Here is a 19,867-nt window from a genome sequence, read left to right as displayed (position 1 = left end):
TCCGGCAGGATCCCGTCCTTCTTGCCCACATTGCACTTCAGGCAGGCCGGCGCCAAGTTCTCCACGCAGTGCAGGCCGCCCTTGGACAGCGGGTGAACATGGTCGGCGTGCTCGGCGGGCGCCCCGCAATAGACGCAGGGGAGCGCATAGAGCGCCTCGAGGAAGTCGGCCGTCACGCAGCCGTGGTCAGCTGCGAGTTTGCGGGCTTGATAGCGAGGGACGCGGGCGCGCGCGACTCGCTTGCCCCGCAGGAGTCTTCTGGTAGGCGGATTGGCGGGCTCGCTCCCGCTGCACTCGCTCCTCGGGGCTCAGCTTTTCTACTGGGGGAGATGGGGGATTGACCGCTCGACCAGACCTGGAGGCTGACGCGACCCTGGCATGTAGCGAGTGGGCACTCTTGCAATCTCGACAACGGCATCCGTGTATCTTGTACCCACCCGGCGTTCCGTGTCGCGGGTCGTCTGGTGCGAACGCACTCCTGCGAGCGGCCAGCCTTTCGCGGCCATAGGCGGAGTTGGCCGATCGACACTGGGTCGCATCGGCACCCGCGCACGTAGCCCTGCCTGCTTCCATGTTCCTTCACGCAGATGCGCCTTTCGAGACTGCCGGTTTGCTCACTAATGCCCACCTCTGGCGCTGCTACCGGTTGATGATTGTCCGGTAGAACGTGGAGCGCTTGAAGCGAGTGGGGCGGGAGCCTGCCTCCGAGTCGGAGTAGGCGAAGCCGCCGGAAGACCTGAGGGGGGGTCGCGGAAGGAGAGGGCTGCGCCCCGACGAGGAGGCGGCGCTGAGCGCGCGACACTTCCTTCACTGAGTCTGCGTCGGAGCCGACGACGATGACTGTGAGGGAGAGGAGCTGCGGCTGGCCCTGCTCGCCGCTAGCGATGTTGCGGCCCTGGGCAGATGCGCTGGGCTCGGCGAAGCGCACGATGATGTACGGCTTCACGCCGCCGTCGGTGAGTCGCTCGAGGTCCACGTCGTCGGGGACCTGCGTCTCCCAAACGCGCCCCCCGGCGAGAGTTCGGAGTGTGGCGAGGATGAAGTCCTCTTCCATCTCTCCGGTGAAGTCTGGCTCGGCCATTACTTGATCCTCCGGATTCGTGCGGTCAGATCGTCGTCGGCGTCGTGGAGGGAGTAGTGCAGCGCCTCCATCGGGGCGATCTTGCTGGAGCCGTGCTCCTGGATGAAGTAGTAGTCCTCCGGGTCTTCCCAGCCCCAGACAGTCTCGATGCGCGTCTTGCTGACGCGATCCGTCTTGCCGGTGATCGCGTCGTACATCGCATCGGTCTCGCGGCGGCCGGCGTGGCTCGCGGGCGCCGCTCCTGCCGCGGGGGCCACTGACGAGGCCCGCCTGTCGCGCCGAGCCCCAGTTAGTGACCGCAGTGGTGACGCGGTTGCGCATCGACTCGATGCCGACCAGCTCCGTGTTGAGGGCGGCGGTGTGCGCCTGGTCGGTGATGTCCTCGACGATCTTCTCGAGCCTCGCCTGTAGCTGAGAGCTGAGTGACGCAGCCATTATGGGGACACGCCAAACTCAGTAAGGGTTTCGATCGTCCGCACCGCTGCGTGGCTCGAGTTTGCTGGCGGACGCAACCTCGAAGGCGAAATCGGTCAACACGGGGTCATTCCCGCCGTCGATGACGCGAACGATCATGCCCTTTGTGATAGTCGGGTCAGCTGGATCCAATTCGATCTGGAAGCGGTAGCGTCGCTTCGTGGACCATTCGTGTGCGCCGGCCTGCTCGAGCGGGGTGCGGATGTGCTGAGCGCGGGCCGCGGCGGTCGGCCAGCACGACCTGCTCGGGCTCGTGGCCTTTCGCCGGTGTACTCGTCGGTCACAGGGTCGTACTTGCCGGGCTTGCCGGGGCGCACGACCTTGATCGTGCAGTTCATGAACTCGCGGGCCGCTTCAGCGATCTCCTGTGACCAGTCGGTCGCATTGATTCGAGGGAGTGCCATCGAGTCCACCCCCTTCTGCCATTGCCGTGGGGTGGAGTCTAAGCCGCAATAGTGCGCAAATGCTCCACTATGCAGCCTCGTCCATCTCGCCGAACGCCCAGGCTAGGCGGAGGCGCGTCGCACCAGCCAGCGCCCCCGCCTCAACGCGCTGGAAGCCCTTCAACTCCTTGGCGCGCCAGGGCTTTGCTACGGTCACTTCATGTCGCTGCGTCAGCCAGGCAACTTGGCCGCACGGTGAGCACGTCAATGTGGGCGGGCACCGGCTAGTTGCGCGATCGGCCTCTCGTTTCCCATTCCTACTCCTTCGATTAGTGGACTAATGCGAGCGTAAGGGAGCGTGGTCTAGTATGCAAACTATGCCGTATGCAGAGAAATTGCCGTCCGGCCGATACCGGGCGCTATACCGAACACCTGATGGAAAGAAGAAGGCAGTCAAGGGCACTTTCGCTGGAAAGCGAGAGGCGAAGAATGCCGCAGCAGACGCTGAGTCGAGCGCGCGATCCCTGGATTGGCGCGCGGCCGAGGCTCGCAAGCGAACCTGGGGGGAGTGGTGCGAAGAGTGGTGGCCCACGCGGGACATCGAGTCATCGACACTGAAGCGACAGCTGACTCAGCGGAAGAAGCACATCGACCCCAAGTGGTGGGACGTACCACTCGAGGAATTCACCCGCCACGACGTGCGCTCCTGGGTGCTCTCCTTGACACGGGAACGTGAGGACGAGCCGTCGTGGCGCCCGCTGTCTCGATCATCTGCGCAGAAGCTGGGGCTGATGCTCTCCGCCTCCTTCTCGGCCGCGGTCGACAAGGGGATCATGAACTACAACCCGGCCGCCCGCCTCAAGATCAGCGTCGCAAAAGTGAGCAATCACCGCTACCTGACCCGCGATGAAGTGACGCACCTGCTGACCTTTGTGGCGAACCCTGTCGACAAGGCGGTCGTGTCCACCCTGTTCGGCGCCGGCCTCCGCTGGGGCGAGGTGAATGGACTGCAGGTTGAGCGGGTGGACGTGGAGCGACTGCAGATTCACGTAGCGGAAGTGTGGGACTCCACCGGGCGGCGGCTGAAGATGTACCCGAAGGACGAGGAGCAGCGATATGTCCCGATCCCCGAATGGCTCGCAGAGCGCCTCGAACCCCTGGTCACGGGTCGGCGATCAGGCTTCGTATTTGAGCACGAGGGCTTCAAGCTGGACTACTCCAACTGGCGCAAGAAGGTGTGGCTCCGCGCGATCGACCTGGCGGGCCTCGCGCCGCTGAAGATCCACGAGGCTCGGCACACCTATGCCTCCTGGCTGATCCAGTCGGGCTTCTCCCTTGCAGAAGTGGGGCAGCTGCTCGGCCACGCCGACCCGTCGACCACTCAGATCTACGCGCACCTTCTCGACCCCAATGGCCCCCGCGTGCGCTCGGCCCTGCCGGAGGTGTGACATGGGGCGCGTGGGCCAGAGCGTGGGGCGAACATGGGGCAAAGATGCGCTCTACCCCGCTCGACCGCACTCGACCACGCTCCCCGCGATCCCAGTCATAGAGCCAAGCCGCTCGACCCCGCTCGACGAGATTCGACAGCTCAGCCGAGTCCTAAGGGGATGGTCGCCGCCGGAATCAAGGCGATCGCGGGGCCTCGTGGGCCAAACGTGGGGCGGATTGGTTCAGAATGTGCCCCCGGCGGGAATCGAACCCGCGATCTTCCCTTTAGGAGAGGGATGCTTTATCCGCTAAGCGACGGAGGCGTGATTCCAGCCTAACGCAGTGCACCCTCCCGCTCAGGCTTCGGCCACCTCCAGCGCCATCTCGGCGGCGCCATCCCATTCGATCGCAGTCAGCTCAGTTTCGACCGCGCCGTCCCAGTGGATGAACGTCGGGCCGTCGGGAATGACGGGCGGGTCTTCCGGCGTGAGGTCGACGGTCAGGGAGAACCGCTCTACCTCGGTCGGCGCAGTGTTCGTTGATGAGTAGCCCTTGAGCGTCACTGAGAGTGCGGCGCCGTCGTCTGCGAAGGTTGCGATGCCGTACTGGCGGGATGAGTTCGTCTGAACCGTCGGCCACTTGCCGCCGGAGACATTGCCGCCATACGGGTTGGCCGTCGTGTGGAATGGCGCAGCTGATGCGGTCGGGAATCCGCCCCACGGGTTGTTCGTGCCGTCATCGACGAAGAGCGTGTGGCTGTCGCCATGCAAGCGGACGAGCTTCACTCCTGAAGCCTGGATGAACTGGCCGATCTCAGTGCGCTCAGTGTTGTATGCGCGCCACTCGTTTCCGGTCAGTTGCGTGAGGGTGATCCACGGCCCGTCGCCGAGCCAGATGACCGACTGCTCAGCAGCCGCGGCTGCGGCGACCTCGGCCTTGAACCAGTCCTTCTGCTCGAGACCCAGCTTCGTCTTGGACTCATCGTCGGCCGCGCCCTTGTCGCTGGCTGCGGTTGTCTCGTCGGTCTGGATGAACCTGATTCGACCCACAACCCAGCTCCGGGCACCCGTCTCTGCGAGAGGAAGGACGGGGTGGGCGAACTGCTGACGGTACGCCTCCTGGACTGCTCCTGTGGCCATGCCGCCGGTGGTGCTATCGGCGTTCGCTCCACCGCCGTCGCAGTCTGAGTACGTATAACTCGTCGGATACTTCGTAAAGAACCCCTGTGGCGCGGGTGCAGACAGGACGGCTTCGCGATGCTCGCGCACCGTGTCGACGCTGGTGGGGCTCGTGTTGCCGTTGGCCCCGCCGGTGATGTACTGGTAGCCCCAGTCGCCCAGGTTGACGACCATGCCGGGGGCTCGGGCGTCCGCCAGGGCGAAGACGCCTGACACGTTGCTGTCGAAGCAGGAGCCCCAAAGGATGTCGAAGCCGTCCACGTTCAGCGGGAGGGTCCGGGTCGAGCCCGAGCGGCGAACGACGCCATCGACCTCGATGTCCCAGGGGTAGAGCTGCCCGTCGTCCAGGTTTGATGCGGTCAGGCGGAAGTAGCCGTCAGCATCCGGGAAGGTAGAGCTTTGCTGGGCGCCAACGGTGATCGTGACCACTTCGGCGCCGTCCGCCTTGCCGGCAATAATGATCTCATCCTGGTCCGCGAACACGTTGGACAGGAGAGAGATGGTGCCTGGCGCGGCCGGCGCGGCAGCCTCGCCATCTGTGAACCTGATGTCGAAGAGGATGGTCGACACGCCCGTGTTGCCGTCGGAGCCGATGAACATGTTGTCGGGGGCGACGGCGAGTTCGGAGACCCAGGTGTACAGCGGCGCCGGGAACCCCTCGTCGAAGCTGATGTCCGCGTTCCAGGCATGGACCGTCTGGCTGGTGCCGTCGACGATCGTCTCAAAGGACCAGATCTCGCCGGCCGCCATCGCGTTACCGAGGGCCTCGCCGACATACGTGAAGTTATTGCGGAAGGCGGCATGGCGCGAGCCGGCGGAGTTGCGCAGTCCGACATCGGACCGGACGGTGGTGCCGTTGCGCAAACAGAGGCCGAAGTAGTAGGCACTGGTCGCGGTCGAAGACTCGAACTTCACCTTCCATCGGAAGCCAAACTTGGTGCGCCCGTCCACGCTGCCGAGGAACATGTTGCCCGAGCCCGCGGGATTGGGGCGCATCCCCATTCGACCGTCACCAATCTCGGCATACGTAACCGTCCCGGCCTTTGCGGTGAAGAATGGCTCGGAGGTGATCGTTACCGGATCCCCTGCGACTCCGCCCTGGAATGAGGTGGAGGCCAGATCGGTCACGCTGCTGCCCTCCGCAGCCACACGCCGGGCGATGGCGGCGTCTCGTCATGGTCCAGCACGCCGAGTACGATGATGTCTGCTGCATCCGCCTTGTCGGCGAGCTGTATGGGCTGTACGGCGGTTTCTGCGAGCGCCCCCTGCGCTGCGGTGGCGAAGCTGGCCGGGTCGGGGATCTCGGCCTGAAGGAGGGCGACGGCATCGTCCACGTACTGCTCCGTCGTGGCGCCCACGTCGGCTGCGGAGAGGATCACCTCACCGGTCAGTCCGTTGACAGAATCGACCGCGCCGCCGGGTGCGGTGCCCTCGATGGCGGCGATGGCATCATCGACGTATTGCTCGGTGGCCGCGCCTACGTCGCCTGCGCCGAGGGTGACCGCGCCCACCTGTCCGTTGACGGAAAGGACTGCGCCGCCCTCGCCGCCGCCGGCTGCGGTTGCGCTGATGATGGGGTTCAGCGGGTCCGTGATGTCGATCGAGACGTTCGCGCCCGCCGAGATGCTCTCGATCTTCGAGTCAAGGGCTGCCTGGAGGTCGGTGACCTTGGCGATCGCGAGGCTCGGGATTCGCTCGTCGCCGAGTGTGCCGGAGGTGATCGCTGCCGCGGTGTGCGTGTGCGAGGCTGGCGCAGCGCCGACCTCTCCTGGCGCGGTGGGGATGTCGTCCAGGTCGGCCTTGAGGTCCAGCGCGAGCTGCGTGGCCTCTGAGACGGGCTTGTTTGCGTCGGAGGTGTTGTTGACGTTGCCGAGCCCCACGTCTCCCTTCGCGAGGGCGATGTCGGCCGTGAGCGGCTTGCCGGCAACAGTGCGAGAGTTCGGCACGAGGTTGGCGATCGCAGCAGGCTGGACTGCGGTGTCTGCCCTTGCTCCCTGCGCGGCAGTGGCGCCGGCGGGGATCGCACTGATGGCGCTGTCGACGTATTCCTCTGTCGCCGCGCCAATGTTCTCCGGCGTCAGCACAACAAAGCCAGTCATGCCGTTCACTGCGTCGACTGCGCCGCTGCCGCCCTCGCCGCCGCCGTCTCCGGCGGAGCTGATGACCGGGTTGCGGGGATCGGTGTTGTCGACGAAGACGTTCAAGCCGGCGACGATGGACTGGATGCCCACCTCTGCCGGGTCTGCGTCCTCGCCGTGAAGGGACGCGAGCCACTCTGTCTCGGTGCCCTCGAAGCCGTGGAACACGGCGATCTCGTAGGCGGATCGGCCTGCGGTTCCGGCCGTCTCCGCTGCGTCAATAGCTGACTGCGCAGCGTCGTTCGCTGCCGCCACCGCGTTGTTCGCAGCGGCGGTGGCGCTGGATGAAACGGCCTGCCAGTAGGACATCTCCGCACCAGGGGAGGCTGGCGTGGGCACGAGTGTCGCCAGGTCGACAATGCCGCCCGATGGAAGGGTGAAGTTCGCCGAGATCTGCGGGATGTCGGCCCCGTTGATCGTGACGTTCCAGGTCCAGCCCGTCGGGTCGTTGTCCGGGTCGTTCGTTGCGATCAGCGGGATGCCAGCGAGGCCGTCCTGGCCAACGACCTGGCCGGAGGCGTCGGTGGTCGCGGTGATGGGGTCGAGGAAGACCGTGACCGGGCCGCCGACTGCGCTGACGTTCTTGACCATCGAGACGGACGGAGTGAAGCGAATGTTCAGGCCGTCGAGCGTTACCCCGTCGGGGTTGCGATCTTCGTCGGGCCCGTCCTCGGTGGCTCGGATGAACCGGCCGACGACCGTCCCGAAGGAGATGTTGGAGGGGAGTGTCATTGCAGGCTCCTTGGTTTGATGGCGGAAGGCGTCATGGGAGGGACTCGATGTGGTCCAGGATTGCGCGCGCGTCGGTGAACCTACTGTTGCTCGGCCACGTGCCCAGCACGGCAGTCGCATGGCGATGCCCGTCGTGATCCCAAAGCATGGCGATGCTCGCCGCTTCCAGGTCGCTCAGGCTCCCAGTCTTGACCGCCGCCAACTCGGGGAACTCGGCGTGATTCACGATGGTGCTGTGCGTCATCGCCCATGTTCGGGCGTTGGGTCCGGCAACGGAGGTCTCGTACTCGACGGTTCCTGCGACTTTGACTGAGTAGGCATCGAGTTTGAACATGAGTTCGCAAAGCTGCCGGGCGGACAGTCTCCCGATGGCATCGAGCCCTGACGAAGACTGGAATACCGCACCGCGCCAGCCCCACTCGGACATGAGCGCGTTGGCCTTCGCCCGGAAGCCGGCGTGGCCACCTGGCCCGCCCTCGCGGGCGCTTATCAAGAAGCCAACCGTCCGCGCAATAGCGTGAGCGGCCTCGTTTCCAGACATGAGGATCATCCCGTGAAACAGGGCGTCGTATGTTGCGACATCCCCCGACTGGAACCCGGCGCTAGAGCCCGTGGCAAGATCGCCCGACTCTATAGATGCGGTGCTCTGCAGCATAGTGTCATCCACGTACAGCCGCGCCAGGTACAGGGTGAGTAATTTGACGGTGGACGCGGGGATCGCGACACCATCCTCGCCCTTTCCAAACAGACTCACGCCATCGTCCCTCAGGTGGTAGGCGGTCCCACCGTCGATCGTGAGAGCGCGCGGGCGCGCCGTCTTGAGGTCAGTGATTATGGGGCCGTACTCTTCCCAGATTGATGTGGAGCTGTCCGGTGCGTCCTCCCATAGAGTGCGCACCTCCGTACCCAGTGGGTGTGTCGATCCGTCGAAGATCTCCCCTGCATACTCGCCTTCGATCAGCGCCACCATACCCACGTCAATGCGGTCCCCGATGCTGTGGCCGTTCGCAGCAGACACCGTGAGGCCCGTTTGTACGCTGTTTCCCGAACCCGCCATGTACGTGTATCGAACTTCGGTCCATGTGTCGGCGGGGATCGTGCGCATAGTCCCGTTGTTTGCTCGTATGCGCGGCTGGCAGGAGAGTGGGCGACCCACGGATCGCACCCACATGATCAGCGTCCATACGTCCCCCGTTGTCGGGAGGAACGTTGTGACCGGGACACTCAGCCCCGCGGTCGTCGACGCGGTGAGTCGCATTGACCTTGACCCGGCGTAGGGGGTGTCGCTGGTCACGGACATTGCCATAGTGCCCGTGGCGGGGACATTTGCCGGAGTGGTCGCGCCCGCCTGAAACGACGGATTAGGGATATGGTTACGCCATCGCTCCCGCCACGAGTAGCTCGCCTCCCTGCGAGCGAGGCGCACGGGGCTATCCACCCCGCCCTGCCATTTGGTTATCCGCATCACGGCTCCACAATGTAGATTCCGGGAGGCATGCTCGACAGTAGCGCCTCGGTTACAACCCCGTCGATGAGAATGTCAGTGGCGGCGGCCTTAGCGTCAAGCGCCGCCTGCAGTCCACTCGTCTTTGCGATCGTGAAGGAGTCGATCGGCACGACGGGAGCGCTGAAGAATGTCTTCACGCCGGCGACAGATTGGTCCCCGGAGGTTTTTATCACAACTGTCGACGCGGCGATGTGGGCGTCAGTCGCGATGGCGAAGTCGGTGACCTGCGATGCGCTGTGCGCGTGCATGATTTCAGCGGCCCCGACCTCTGCGGCCGTGGTTGGAATCTCCCCGCTGGTCGCCTTGCTGTCCAGCTCCAGCTGCAGCCCGGCAATGCTGGAGATGGTCGGAGCGGGGATTGCCGCGATTGCGTCGTCAACATCTGCCGCCGTAACTGCGCCCACTGAGGCCGCGTCAATGCTGACGACGCCGAGCTGGCCATTGACGGAATGCACGGCGCCGGTGGAGCTGATGACCGGGTTGCTTGGGTCGGTGGAGTCGATGACGATGTTGTCACCGGCGGTGAGCGAGGCGATGGTGCCGGCTCCGTCCTGCCCCTTGAGTGAGGTGAGCCACTCGGCCTTGGTGCCGATGAAGCCGTCGGCGACTGCGAGGTCATATGCAGAGTCGCCGTCAACGCCATCGGCACCGTTGAGGGAGGCGAGCCATTCGGGCTCGGTGCCGACGAAGCCGCCGGCGACGGCCAGTTCATATGCGGAGTCACCATCCGTGCCATTCAGTGACGCGAGCCAGGCGGCCTCGTCACCGACGAAGCCATCCGCGACGGCCACCTCGTAGGCGGATGGGCCGAGGTCGCCCTGAATGCCCTTGAGCGATGCCAGCCATTCGGCCTCGGTGCCTACGAAGCCGTCAGCAACGGCCACTTCATAGGCAGAGTCGCCATCGAGGCCATCCGTGCCATTCAGTGATTCAAGCCACTCTGCCTCGGTACCGACGAAGCCGTCTTCGATCGCGAGTTCATACGCGGACTTGCCCGCCTCCTCGGCGGCCAGGGCTGCCGCCTGCGCTGAGGCTTCGGCGTCCGCGGCGGAGCCTGACGCCTCGGATGCCGCGGCCTGCGCCTGGGTTACGGCGAGGATCCATTCATCCAGGCTTTCGCCGGGGCTGGCCGGGACCGGGATCAGCGTGGTCAGGTCGACGGTGGCGTCCGACGGCAGCGGGAAGGAAAAGTCGATCGAAGGCGCGTTTGCGCCCGTGATCGAGACGCTCCACGTCCATCCGGTCGGCTGGAGATCAGGGTCATCGGTGGCCACGAGGCGCACGCCCGGCAGGCCGTCAGGTCCGACGACCACGCCGTCGGCGTTCGTGGTCACGGCGATCGGGTCGGCGACGATCGTGACCGGGCCACCCTCGGCTGTTGCGTTCTTGAAGATGGTTGCCGAGGGCGTGAAACGGATGATCAGCCCATCGAGAGCGACACCATCCGGGTCACGGTCCGGGTCGGCCCCATCGGCAATCGCGCGAATGAAGCGACCGACCACCGTGCCGTAGGAAATGTTTGAGGGCAGCATGGGGTCTCCTGGTCAGCAGGTCGGCCAGGGCGTGCCCTCAGGGCGGACGGTGCAGTTGCCTGCTCGGCCGCCGAGGGGAACGATCTGGAAGAAGTCGTTGCCGAGGTTCGCGTCCTTGGCGTCCGCGTCGGCGAAGTAGGAGGCCGCGACCTCAAGAAGGGTCTTGCCGCGGCCCCTCAGGTCGATGGACAGGTCGTCTGTCTTGACCGAGCGTTCCTGCGTGGCGTACTCGAGCGCCATCGAGCGGATGGCCTCGCCTGCGGCCCGGTTGAGGTTGTCCGGGTTCTGCGCTGCATAGACGGCGAGGTCCTGGTCGCTGAACACGGCGTAGTCGCCATACCCGACCGCGACCGGCGTGAGGTCGATGTAGTCGGTGTCGCGAAGGAGGACGCGGAGCTGGCCGACCGGTGTGGCCGGATCCAGTGGGGCTTGACCCTTGTTTGCCATGCTTCACTCCTCACGGTGAGTATGAGACCGGCCCCTCGTCACGAGAGAGGATCGCCGAGGGGCCGGTGGTTTGGGGTTCAGTTACGCTGCCGCGTCCTCGAGTGCCTTGATGCGCGCCGAGAGGGCGACAGCAAGTGCCTGGATGGTTGCCGCTGCCGCGAGGCCGGACGCTGCGTCCGCCGTGACGGCGTGGTTGTGCGTGCCGGCTGCGGCTGTGGTTGCCGTGGTGCCGATCGCGCGGATCGACGGCGTAGCTGCGACCTGTGCCGAGGTGAGCGCGGCGGGCACGCCGGTCAGGTCGCCGAAAGCGACCGGGCCAGACTCGCCACCGGCGCCAGGGATGTCACCGACAACCGCGAAGGGCTGCGGGGCGAGGTCTCCGTCGTAGTCCTCTGCTGCGATCTGGACGAGAGTGATTGGCTTCGGATCTGCCATGATGTTCTCCTTCTGCCTTGAGAGGCGCCCCGGCCGGGGCTAGGGCGCCTCTCGTTAGTGGGCTATTACGGTGCGGTCAGCACTGCGTTGGCGCCCGTCGAGTTGGCGATGTACTGGTCGAACCAGACAGCGGCACCCGTGATCAGGCGGAATCGGAACGAGGCGCCGTCGGCGTCGTAGGAGCCCTCGAAAGGACCGACCTTTCCGCCGCCGGGGAAGAACCCGCCGTTCTCGTTGCGGACGCGAATCTCCGGGTTCTCGTACCCGCGGAGCACGAGGCGCTCGATGACCGGCAGTTCGGTCGCGCCCGGCTTCGGGTAGATCTTCCACGCCGTGCCGGTGAGTCGGTCGGACTCAACGATGCGGATGTTCGGGAAGAGCGCCTGGATCTCGGCGTCGGGAGCCAGGACGATCGTGGTGGGACCGTCCTGGTTCTGGATCTCGCGGATGCGGCCGAACTGCGCGATGTCGTACTCCAGGAATCGCTTCGCGCCCTTGGGTACGAGGACGATGTAGGAACCGACCGAGCCGATCGTGCGACCGTTGATCTTGCGGTTCTCGATGTCGCTCACCGCGGCGATAATGCCCAGTGCCGACAGTCGCGGGTTCGCCTGAGTCTTCCGACCGTCAGGCAGGTCGATGGAGGCGACCGGGTTGTCGACCAGGTTCAGGCCCTCCCAGTAGTCCGCGAGGATCGTGTTCGTGGTGACCGAGAGCATCTTCTGCGGCATGTCCTCGAGTTCGCCCACGAGGTCGTTGATCCACGACTCGAAGGTGAAGTCAAAGCGGAAACCGCGCTTGGCGAGCTTCTGGCTGTACGCCGTCTCGTCGCCCTGGAAGGTGACCAACGGGTACTGCGTGCCCTCGGGGACGATCGCGGCTTCGCCGTGTTCGCCGATGCCGGCGCCCTCGACATCCGCCTTGCCGTCGACGGGGAGCAGCTGGCGCAGGACGACGGGGTTGAAGTCCTTAACCGTGCGCTTGCCCATCAGTCCGTCGATGTCCTCAAGCTCCTTGGGGAGGTTCGGGACGGTCTGGATGTTGAGCAGGTGCGCCATCGAGAAGGAGGCGTCCGAGGTGGTGAACAGCTCCTTCAGCTGCGCCTCAGCGATGTGCGAGCCGGCCTGAGCCTTCTCGAACAGCGCCTTGACGGCCTTGACCTTCTCGACCGTGACGCCAGGCTGAGCCTTCAGCTTGCCGTCCAGCGTGAACTGGTTCTTGACGTTCTCGAGACTCATGCTCAAGCTCCGATCTTGACGGGCGCCTTGCCGGCGGCCTTGGTGTAGGTGGCGGGGTAGTGCACGACACCAACGCGGGCGTTCGAGCCCTCGGTCGTAGTGAGTGCACCGGCCGAGGTGAGGTAGACGACTGCGCCCTGCTCGGTCGCGGCGGTAACGCCGGCGATGTCCTTGAACTCCCAGGTGCCGTCGGTTGCGACGCCGGCTGCCGACGTTGCGCTGACTGCGGTGGCCTTGTCGTTGCTGACGCCACCCTGCTTGGCGAGGGTCACGGAGACCTTGCCGAAGGTGCGCGTGCCAACGTTGCCCGTGATGTCCGGGGTGTTGGTCAGCGAGATTGCCACACGGTCACCCTGCGTCACGAGAGTGCGGGCCGGCGTCGCTGCGCCGAGCTTCCATGTCTCAGTGAGGGCTTCGGTGTGAGCGAAAACTTCCTGCGTGGCGATAGCCATTAGATGCCTCCGAGGTTCAGCGACAGGTCGTCGGACTTGTCATCCGCCGACTCGTGGACGTAGAACGAGGTGCTCTCGTCCTTCTTGGCGGGGGCCGAAGCCTCCTGAGAGACCTTCATCGCGAACTCGAGATCCTCGGTCACGTCGGCGCCGGACTTGGCAGCCTCAATGAGCTTGGCCTCGAAGGATGGGAGCAGTTTGGCGGCCTTGACCGACTCAACCGCAGCGACAGCGGCCTCGACGGCCGTGGTCACCTCACCGGCACCGGCCTGGGCTTCCGCCTCGGCCTGGCGACGGGCGCCCTCATCCGCGAGGAAGGTGTTGATGGGCTTGAGAGCCTCGGCGAGTGCCGTAGCGACGGTCGCCTTGATCTGCTCGAGATCCATGTGATCCTCCTGTTGGGTTGTTCCGGGCCGGTTTGCCGCGGAATTCTTCTCGCGCTTACCGGCGAGATCAATGGCGAAGCCAGTGGCTTCGCGGAGCACCGTCTTGTCGACGATGTGCTGGGCGCTTTCGACTGCGAGGGCAACCACGGCGCCATCTGCGCCGGGGGCCTCAACGAAGTCGATCGCGTTGTAGGGTGCCTCCAGGATTGAGTGGAAGCGCTCGACGATCTGTGCGCCGCGCTCGCTCTTGCGAGGCACGAGAACGGGCTCGCCGGCCTCGTCGAGGAGTGGTTTGCCTTCGCTATCGAGGCGAGCCTCTAGCTCGACATCGGCGCTGACAGAGATCGAAGTGCCGATCACGTCTGCGAACTGCTGGAGGAACTCGCTGGCGTCGCCTTCGCGGGCAATAGCCCAGGCGTACATGCCGTCTTCCTCCTGCCAGGGGGCAGTTGTGGTCTTTGCCATGATGCGGCGAATGTCGCCGCCTGCCTCGCACATGCCGTCGTGGTTTGCGCGCATTCGCGTACCGGCGGGAAAGGACTGGGGGAAGTCGCGGACGATCCGGTCCACGGGGTAGTCGGCGCTTGAGCCTTCGACGATGGTGGAGCCGGGCTCCCAGCCCATCAGGCGGACCTTGATCTTCTGGCCGTTGCCCTCGGGCACGACAGCGCGACTGCCCTGGCGATATCCCGCCTCGCGAACCTGTACCTCAGTGCTCATGTCGGCGGAGTCTAGGGTGGCGATTCGTAGAAACGTTCACCTCTCCTATTTAGTATCCCGGCGAATGTCATTTCCGCCGTTCTTCTGCCCGCCGGCGCCGTTGGATCGGCCCTGCGCTGGCGACGCTGCCTGGGGTGCGCCGCCGGCTCCGCCTGGTTCGGCGGGCTCCGGCTTCGGCGCCGCCTTTGCGAGAGCCTTCGCGAGAAGGACCGAGGGGCGCTTGTCGTCCGTGGGGACCGTGCCGTCAGGCTGGCCGAGCAGGTCGTCGATCATGTCGCGGATCTCCTGGCGGTCGTGAGTGTCGCTCTGCAGCAGCAGCACGAGGGACTGGATGGAGCGATAGACCTCCTCACCAGACTCGAACGGCTTGAAGTGCACGTCGGGGTTCACGACGCCCATCCAGCGAAGGATGCGCTTCTCGAGCGCGATGTGCTCCTCGCGGCGCGCCATCATTGCGAGGCGAGTCGGGAGGGACATCAGCTGCCCTGCGCCATAGGAGGATCCGGCGTCGCCGGGGGAGGCGGATACATCGATGACGGACAGGTCGAGGGAGGTGGCGATGATGGCCAGCAGGAACACCAGGGAGCCGAAGTCGTAGCCCTTGCCCGCTGACGCCATTGGCACCAGGTCGTTTGCCTGTCCCATGACGGCGGTGTTTCCGGCGCCTTGGGTGGTCGCGAGCTGCATGGAGGTGTTCTCACCGGCGCCCTTGGTCTTAACGGTCGCCTTGAGCGCGAACGTCGCGAGGGCCTTGGTCATGCTGCGGCCGTCCATCGTGGCGTCGCGCACGATGCCGTTCCAGACATAGGTGGCCAGTGCGTCAGGGGCGCCGTAGATCAGGCCGCTGGAGCGGTTGGCGTGCATGTCGAAGATCGTGTGTTCCTGGTCGACCTCTTCGTCAACCGGTTTCGATTCGGTTCCGTCGCTGACGCGGATCGTGGGAACGCGCTTCGACTTGAACTCCTCGACGAAGTACCAGCGAACGTAGGGGGTGACCTCGCCGGTCTGCAGGTCTCGCTCACTCCACTCGCGCTTGTATGCGATCGCGTAGCCGAGCCCCGTCGGCTCGGTGATCTGGTCGGTGATCTGGCGGAGGGGGATCGACGTGAGGTCCTTGGTGGTCTCGTTGCCGATCCAGAATGCGATGCCGGAGGTGTACAGGCGCTTTTCACAGGTGAACCGAGCGCTCTGCCCGAAGTAGTTCGCCTGGTTCAGGGGGCGATCGATGATCTCCTGAACGTTCTTCTTCCCCTGGGTTGGCTTGGGGATGTTGCCGTGGCGGATGCCATCACGCCAGATGTAGTCCCGACGGCGGCGGTAGCCGGCCCCCATCCAGGGAGCGCCCACGACCGACTCGTCGATCTTGGCGTCCCACTCCTTCAGATCCTTGAGGGTGAGGCCGAACTCTTTGTTGTCAGCCGTGCCTCCGCCGAACACCTTGTCCCAGCCGGAGTCCTCGTGACGGAGCATGGCCATCGCCTGCCCGAACGCCTCCTTGAGCGGCGCGCTGTCCGGGTCGGACCGCAACGCATCGCCGAAAAGTTCGAGAAGGGCACGAGATTCGCTAAGCATGGCGCGGAGTTTAGGTCAGTTCCGGCCAGATTCGACCAGGTTCCCTACATCACCGTGCTAACGAACTCGCGATACTGATCGAGGACTAGATCATAGGGGTCGACCGAGAGAATGTCGCCCCTGCTCATTCCGGCGAGCGGGTTGCCGGTGATGGGCGTGATGTCCAGTGCGGCGTAGGACAGGCCGTCGGCGCGGTCGGGGGACTTCACGCCGCGCTTCTTCATGGAGTCCTTCGACTCGATCTTTCGCTGCCCGCGGTCGGTGTACTCGAAGATGATCATCCGCAGCTCGTCGAACAGCTCGCCATCCTTGGGGTCAAGGTCGAGTTCGCCGGCGAACATTTGCCGCTTGAGGTCGAAGTAGGTCTCAGCTCGCGCGTTGATGAAGGCGCGCTTGTCCGTGGGTGCGGCGGAGCCGTACACCTCGATGACGGAGTATTGGCCCTTGTTGTGCATGGCTAGGCCGTCGATGACACCCGAGCCCAGGCCGGTCGCGTCGACCATGAGGTACTTGGCGCCCTCGGCGAGCGCGTGCGAGTGGATCAGCTCCGCGGTGCCGGGGTTGCTGAGATCGCCGGTCATGAGCGGGGCCTTCGACCAGGAGTCGAGGTAGCGCACTTGGGAGCCGCGCCGGCCTGTCGGCTTGGTTGGCTTGCCGGTCTCGGGGTCGGTCTCCCACACTTCGCCCATGCGGCGCGCGTAGATGAAGCTGGCGTCCAGGCCCATGCGGGCGATGTCGCAGCCGAAGTGGACCGTGCCGCCGGGGTCGGGCAGAACGATCGTGCCGACCGCGCGCGCGATGTCCACGTCCGTGAAGAGGTTGTTGCCGGCGTCGAACGCCCACTGCCCGAGAACGCGGGACTGGTAGCGGGGGTCGTCCTCGCCCCACTCCGTGAGCTTCTCGTCGATGTACTCCTGGCCGGAGAGGGCTGGCGCCTTGGAGACATCGAAGCCCTCTTCGCCGGTGACGCGGGGGGAGTCGAAGACAGAGATGTGCATCCGTAGCCACAGCGGGTTCTTCTTCTTCCAGATCTGCGCCATCGCAGAAGACGGGTCCGTAGGGTTGGCGATCAGCAACATCCGGTTGTGCGGGCCGGTGGTGATGTTTCCGAGCGCGTCGATCATGTCAGCGCCGAGCCCCGCCGCCTCGTCGCCGATGGCGAGGAGGTAGGTGGCGTGGAGTCCCTGGTAGCCAGAGTCGGTCTTGTTGTCCGGCGGCTTGCGACCCTGGCCGATCAAGGTTCCATCCTTGAGCTTCCACTTGTTGTCGCCAGTGATGTATCCGGGGAGCGTGTGGTCGACCTTGCCGTCGTTGAAGCGGGCCATAGACAGCCCATGCAGGATGCGGAGGTTGTTCCAGAGGATCGCGGAGATCTGATCGGAGAACGGCGCGGTGGACGCGACGAAGGTCTGCGGCGCACCGGTCTCGTCTGCGCCCAGCGGGTGAACGTCGATCCACCACGCCATGAGCACGGCGGCGACGAACGACTTGCCGACACCGTGGCCGGCGGCGACGGCGACCTTTCGGTTATCGCGGACGGCGTAGAGGATCTCGCGCTGCTTGGACCACAGCTGGATGCCGAGGTATTCCTGGGCCCAGGCCACCGGGTCGTCGATGTAGTGGCGCTTGCGAGCACGTTGCTGTAGGACGGAGAGAGCGGTGTCGTACACCGCCGGGGCCAGCATTACGCCTCAACCGCCTGCTTCTTCTCGATCTCGGTCTGTGCGAGCACGAGGGCTTCTTCGATCGACTCGTCCCACTTCTCCAGGTTGATGTCTTCGCGCATTGCGCCGCGCATGTAGGTGAGCACGAGGTCAACGACGTGGCCGAGCTGTCGGCCGACGCTGCTGGAGTAGAGGGTGAGGTCGGTGTCGTTCTGCTTGTGGCGCTTCTCCAGCTGTCCGAGAAGATCCTTGATGATCGACGCCTGCAGCTTGATCGAGTCGAGTTCCTTGGAGTTCTGCAGCTCATAAACGCGGTTGCGCAGCACGATGAGGAGCGCCTGCTCCTGCTGCTTGTCTGTCAGCCAGTCGGGGGAGCGGAGCAGCTCTCGCGTGCGCACCATGACGCGGGCGGGCGTGAGGATGCCGCCGATCTCGCGGGAGATGTCCTCTGCGGACATGTCGCGGGCGGCACCCATGATGAGCTGGTCGTCGATACTGAGTTCGCGACCGAACTTCGATGAGACTACGTGTCCAGCCATAGGCGCGGAGTCTAAGGGCACAAAAGAGCCCCGCCCCTACCTGTAGGAACAGGTGGGGCGGGGCGGTGTCGCGTGGGCTACTTCTTCTTCACTGTCGATCGACTGCGCCCGCGGGCCTTCGACTCCTTGGCGATCTTGTCGGTCTCCAGCGCCATCTCCGCGGCGGCACCGGTGAGTGGCTGCTTGGCCGGGTCCTCCTCGAAGGTGGCGAGCACCTCTTCGTCCGTCGGCTCCTGCACCTCGGCGACCGGCGCGGGCTCGGGTGGTGCGGTCAGGAAGGAGGGGTTGTCCAGCGCCCACTCGACCAGCTTCTCCACGAGCGCGGCTGAGTCCTGGCGGCGTCCGACCGGGGACATTGCCCCGTCGCGGTAGGCGCCTTCCGGTGCGTGTCGTTGCCAGATGGAGTTGGCGTGTGCCGGCGCGTTGGTGTGCGGAGCGAGAGTGGCGAAGAAATCCTGCACCTGCTGGTCGGACCAGCCGTGGTTAGTGACCAGCTCCCAGTGGACACCGGCAAGGATGCGGACGAACAGCGGCGCGCCAACGAGCGTGGTCGCTCGCAGCTTCGTCGGGAGCAGCTGCCCCATCTCCACCGCCTTGAGGGTCGGGAATCCTTCAGTGAGCGCGTTGAAGAAGTTCTGGGCGCCGACGGCGACAGTGCGCTCTTTCATCTCCTTCTCGGTCCGTCGACCAACGCGCCCATTGAACCCAACCGTCGTCACTCGCGCGATCTCTGCGACGTGGCGAGCGGCGAGCAGGTTCGGGTTATTGGGGCCGATCCGATCCAACTCCATGTCGACCCGCTCCTGAAGGAGTGGGTGCTCGAAGATGAGGGGGAGGGCTCGGTTGACGACCTTGCGGCTGTCGAACCGGGCCTTGACGGAGGCGGTGATCCCGAGCGCGTTCTCGGCGATGTCGTAGAACATCTGCCGGTAGGCATCGAGGTCGTCGGTGACCTGGATCTCGACCGAGATGCGCTCTCCGTACAAGCGGTCGCGAACCTTCTCGAGTCGAGTGATCTCTGCGATCGCCTCGCGCTCCAGTGGGCCGGCGGGGGCACTATTGGGCGTGTCGGCGGTGCGCTCCTGGCGGCGGGCCGTCGCCTTCTGGCTGCGCGCCTGGTCGAGCTTCTCGTCCACGATCTCGAGTGCAATGTGGAAGCCGAGGATGCGGTGCTGGCCGTCGAGGATGTGAATGTCGCCCTGGCTGCGCTCCGCGTAGCGCATCAGGCCAAACTGCACGTCCGCAACTTCGTTGTCAGCGTCGAAGCTGAAGATGTTCGGGGCGCGCAGGATGATCCCAGGGGCGACCCAGTTGCTGTTGTTGATGAAATAGCTCGCAAATCCCTGCGCGTGCGCGAGTCGGATGCGACGGTTTCCTGGGTTTGCTGCGAGCGGGTCTGGTCGCTTCACGGTGGCTGCGATTTGGGCAGGCGTCATTGCCACCGCAAAAACCGTTCGACCACCCTGCTTGTAGCGGGTTGCGTACAGCTCTTTGTCGGTGCTGTACCCGCTGGCGGGCACAGATTTCTTAGTGGTTTCCTTGACAGATGCCACGAGGCGCTCCGTTCGTTATCTCTTCGTTATAGGGCGAGACTCGAACAAAGCTCTTAATGTCCGTGCCGTGGGGCATACTCGCTGTAACGCATCTTATACGCGACAAGAGCTTATGTGAAAGGGTACGCGCAGAATGAAGGATATTGATGGCGCTCGGGCGATGGAGTTCGAGGTCAGGGGGGGCAGTGTTTTCGTATGGGGGAGGGGCTTTGACTATGAGTTCGACAGCGGTCTTTTCACGCATCAGATCAGTCGAATGCTGGGCTTGGAGCAGAAGAGGGCGCTCCCCGAAGGAAGCGCCCTCTGCGCGACACCGTGCGCGGTGGCGGCGCTAGTGGGGTAGCGCCTGCGCCTGGTAGTCGGCCATGATCTGTGTTAGTTCGTTGATCTGGCCGAACTGCGAGCCGA

General features: G+C 64.9%; 2 protein-coding genes and 1 non-coding gene across 3 annotated transcripts; 1 reads left to right on the top strand and 2 right to left on the bottom strand.

Moving 5' to 3' along the window:
- Positions 1 to 2,315: 2,315 nt before the first annotated feature.
- LOC138140815 (tyrosine recombinase XerC-like) lies at positions 2,316 to 3,386 on the top strand. The gene has a single exon (XM_069061729.1). It carries the CDS (start codon positions 2,316 to 2,318, stop codon positions 3,384 to 3,386), a length of 1,071 nt encoding a protein of 356 aa, XP_068917830.1.
- Positions 3,387 to 3,616: 230 nt separating this feature from the next.
- TRNAR-CCU (transfer RNA arginine (anticodon CCU)) lies at positions 3,617 to 3,689 on the bottom strand. The gene has a single exon. It is a non-coding gene; the product is annotated as a tRNA-Arg (tRNA).
- Positions 3,690 to 8,878: 5,189 nt separating this feature from the next.
- LOC138140813 (uncharacterized) lies at positions 8,879 to 10,453 on the bottom strand. Its single transcript, XM_069061728.1, has one exon. The coding sequence runs from the start codon at positions 10,451 to 10,453 to the stop codon at positions 8,879 to 8,881; it is 1,575 nt and encodes a 524-aa protein (XP_068917829.1).
- Between the last annotated feature and the right edge of the window lie 9,414 nt (positions 10,454 to 19,867).

This window comes from Tenebrio molitor, unplaced genomic scaffold (assembly GCF_963966145.1).
Source record: "Tenebrio molitor unplaced genomic scaffold, icTenMoli1.1 SCAFFOLD_260, whole genome shotgun sequence".
In the NCBI taxonomy this organism is placed as follows: domain Eukaryota; kingdom Metazoa; phylum Arthropoda; class Insecta; order Coleoptera; family Tenebrionidae; genus Tenebrio; species Tenebrio molitor.
This window is presented reverse-complemented; position numbering and strand designations above follow the sequence as displayed.

Excerpts from the sequence above, each read along its gene's own strand:
- LOC138140815 (XM_069061729.1), top strand. The coding sequence starts at position 2,316 with ATGCCGTATGCAGAGAAATTGCCGTCCGGCCGATACCGGGCGCTATAC.
- LOC138140813 (XM_069061728.1), bottom strand. The coding sequence starts at position 10,453 with ATGCTGCCCTCAAACATTTCCTACGGCACGGTGGTCGGTCGCTTCATT.